Source organism: Guyanagaster necrorhizus (genome assembly GCF_019112545.1).
Source record: "Guyanagaster necrorhizus MCA 3950 unplaced genomic scaffold BT62scaffold_1, whole genome shotgun sequence".
Classification (NCBI taxonomy): Eukaryota; Fungi; Basidiomycota; class Agaricomycetes; order Agaricales; family Physalacriaceae; genus Guyanagaster; species Guyanagaster necrorhizus.
Window position 1 is genome coordinate 2,354,054 of NW_025064880.1, and position 2,946 is coordinate 2,356,999.

General features: G+C 37.9%; 1 protein-coding gene across 1 annotated transcript; it reads right to left on the bottom strand.

Moving 5' to 3' along the window:
• Nucleotides 1-2,063: 2,063 nt before the first annotated feature.
• Nucleotides 2,064-2,231, bottom strand: BT62DRAFT_832584 (uncharacterized protein; the record flags this gene model as incomplete). The annotated part of the gene is made up of 1 exon (XM_043182408.1): nt 2,064-2,231. A coding segment is annotated over one exon (168 nt), but the record flags the coding sequence as incomplete, so codon positions are not given.
• Nucleotides 2,232-2,946: the final 715 nt, after the last annotated feature.

The window sequence follows — 2,946 nt, forward strand, 5'->3', positions numbered from 1 at the left end:
ATTCCTCATTCACTTCTCTTAGTCACTTAGCTGTTACCAAGCACATCATTGGTCAGGCCTAGTTTACCTTCAAGGTGTAATTTTAGATCCCTGGTGTCTTTCAGATATCTGACAATATGGATAGCAGAATTCCAGTGTATGAAGGTGTAATGATTCAGAAATCTTGACAGTTGTTGAACTGCATAAAATATGTCAGGTCTAGTTCTGACAGAAAGATAAATAAGAGATCCAACAAGAGATCAGTATGGTGTCTTCTGGGGGATAGCTTGATCTTCATTTGATAGAGAGGATGGATCATATTGTCTAAGTTTGAGACCAGGTTCTATGAGTGTAGAAGTGGGGTGAGCATCAGTTTGATCAAATTGTTGGATGATCCAATTAATTAGAGCTGTTTGAGATAGTGCAACAATCTTATTGGTGTGATCCTGTTAAATTGCAATACTGATGCAAAATTTGGCTTCTCCTAGGTCTGAGATGATCCATTTCTGACACATTTGCTTTTTGAAGAACTTATTCTCCTCCTTTGAGCTAGTGACAGAGAGGAAATCATTAATATAGACAGCAGCCATAACAACTCTAGTACCTGTCTTCTGATAGTAGATGCAATACTCACTACTCAACTGTGTAAACCCTCAAGAAAGCATAGCCTCATTTATTGTATGATTTCAAATACAGCCACTCTACTTCATACTATAGAGTCTCCATTATAATTGCTAAATCCAGTCTTCTTTCCTGATCTCTTCAAAGTCTTTTGGTTGCTTCATATATTGAACTTCATTGTCAGACAGGAGGCTATATAAGAAGGTGGTTTTAATGTTGATTTGCTGAATGTCCTAATCAAAAGCAGCTGCAAGATGAAGCAAAATTCACTAAGACTCCATTCAGACAGTTGGAGAGATAGTCCTTATATAGTTATAGCCAAAAATCTGTTCAAAGCCTTTGAAGATAACATGAACTTTCCATCATATAGCATTGCTATATTTGTCTCTCTTGATCTTAAAAACAGGCTGGCTCTTTCATATCTTGTGATCTTAGGGGATAGTGAAGTATAAAACCAGCTTATAAACTCCCATGTCCTTCAAGGATTGAAGTTTATCATAGTAGCCAGTGAGCCAGTAGTCAGCATCAGCAGACTGTTTTGCCTTCTCCTATGTTGCAGGCTTATCCTCAAGGCTAACAACAGCTAAGACTTCATGCCCAATGTGGGCAAAGAGATTATCAATAGCAAAAAAGACTTCAAGACTAAGCATGTCAGTCAGAGATGTGTGGAGAGCTTTACAAGCAGTATTATTGACATTGGAAGGGGTGTCATTAGTATTAGAAGGACTGAATACTGCAGCTAGAGAGATAGTGTGTAATTCAGTGAGCAGTCATCTCTATTTAGCTTGCTGGTCTTTAATATGCTGTGTGTTGTCTCTTACTTCAGACAGTATACAGTCAAGCCATAAAAATATTGGTGTCACTTTAGAGGCAAATCTCTCAGAGTGACAAGAATCAGGTGTGGTATCTCTCTCAGTGTCTGAAACAACAGGAGGTGTAGGTTTATGGGCAGCATTGTCTGGAGGAACTTCTAAAACAAATTGCAGTTGAGAAGAAATAAGCAGTAGATTATCATTGAGAATAGAGAGAGAAAAAGCCTTAGTGGTAGTGCTGATGGTGAATAATAGGAGGGTGGAGTTTTGGTCTGGCTGAGCAGATATGAGAGCTGCTGGCTCTTGTGGAGGCTGTGAAGCAAGTTGATAGGACTTGATGAATTGAACATAGTGAAAAAATATAACTTTATAGGATACTCTGTAATAACAATGATAGGTCTTCAAATTAGCATCATAGTCTATGAGGACACATTCCTCTGAGCATCATAGTATCTTAGAGTTATGTTGATTCTGAATCAGCATGAAAGCTTTACAGCTGATTTCTCACAGGTGAGTTACATCTGGTCACCTTCTATGCTACTTTTCATATAGCATTATACTGTTTAGTGATTTAGTAGCTGTAAGATTATCAAGGTAAGCAGCTGTCAGATAAAATTCATTCTAAAGGTTTTCTGAGTATGATGCATACAGTCACATAGCACAGGCCTTATTTATCAAGGTATGATGCTGTCTCTTGACTTGTCCAATATAGGCTGATCTGTATGGAGCAGTGAATTGTTGCTGAATGCTGTGGAACTTGAGCCAAGTAGTCATCTCATTAGATTTGAGCTCACTATTGTCTGTATGGTAGATTCCAACTCACAGTCCTGTTTCATTTTCTCTAGCCTGTTTTATGCCTGAAGTTCCAAGAAAGAATCATTTTTATTTCACAAAGGTATTGACTATATATGGCTGGAATAGTCATCAACAATGTCTATAGCATATTATGTATCTGTCTGTGACACCACTGCCTGAGGGCCAATCAAATCTACTCAGACAATCTCAAGCCTTCACTGTACTCTGTGGCCCTCCTGTCATATTTTTGAGATTGACAGTCTAATCTGTTTTCCCAGAATACAGAAGTCACACTTTGGTGGCAATTTGAAGAGATTAATGGGCATACCTCAGAGTGAGTCAGATTGAATCATCTTGACAATTGTCTGATAGTTAATATGTCCAAAATGTCTATGTCAGATTTCAAGATCTGAGATAGTAGAGATAGTCATAAGTGCATGTTCAGCTTGTAGAGAGGTGTCATGGATGAGACTGTATAGTTTTCTGTTTGGACTGAGTTTTCTACTCATGATAGTCTTACCAGTATCTTTGAATATAAGCCAACATGTGTTGTCATCAAAGTGGACAATTAGTTTGGAGTCTCAGATAAGGGAAGATATTGACATGAGTTATACAGATGCTGATAGAATGTATAGAACATTCTGTAGAGTCAAGAGAGCCTCATTCAAGTTTGGAATATAGACAGTGTCTACTCTGATAGCATAGATAGAGGAATTGCCAATATCTTTTACCACTTTGA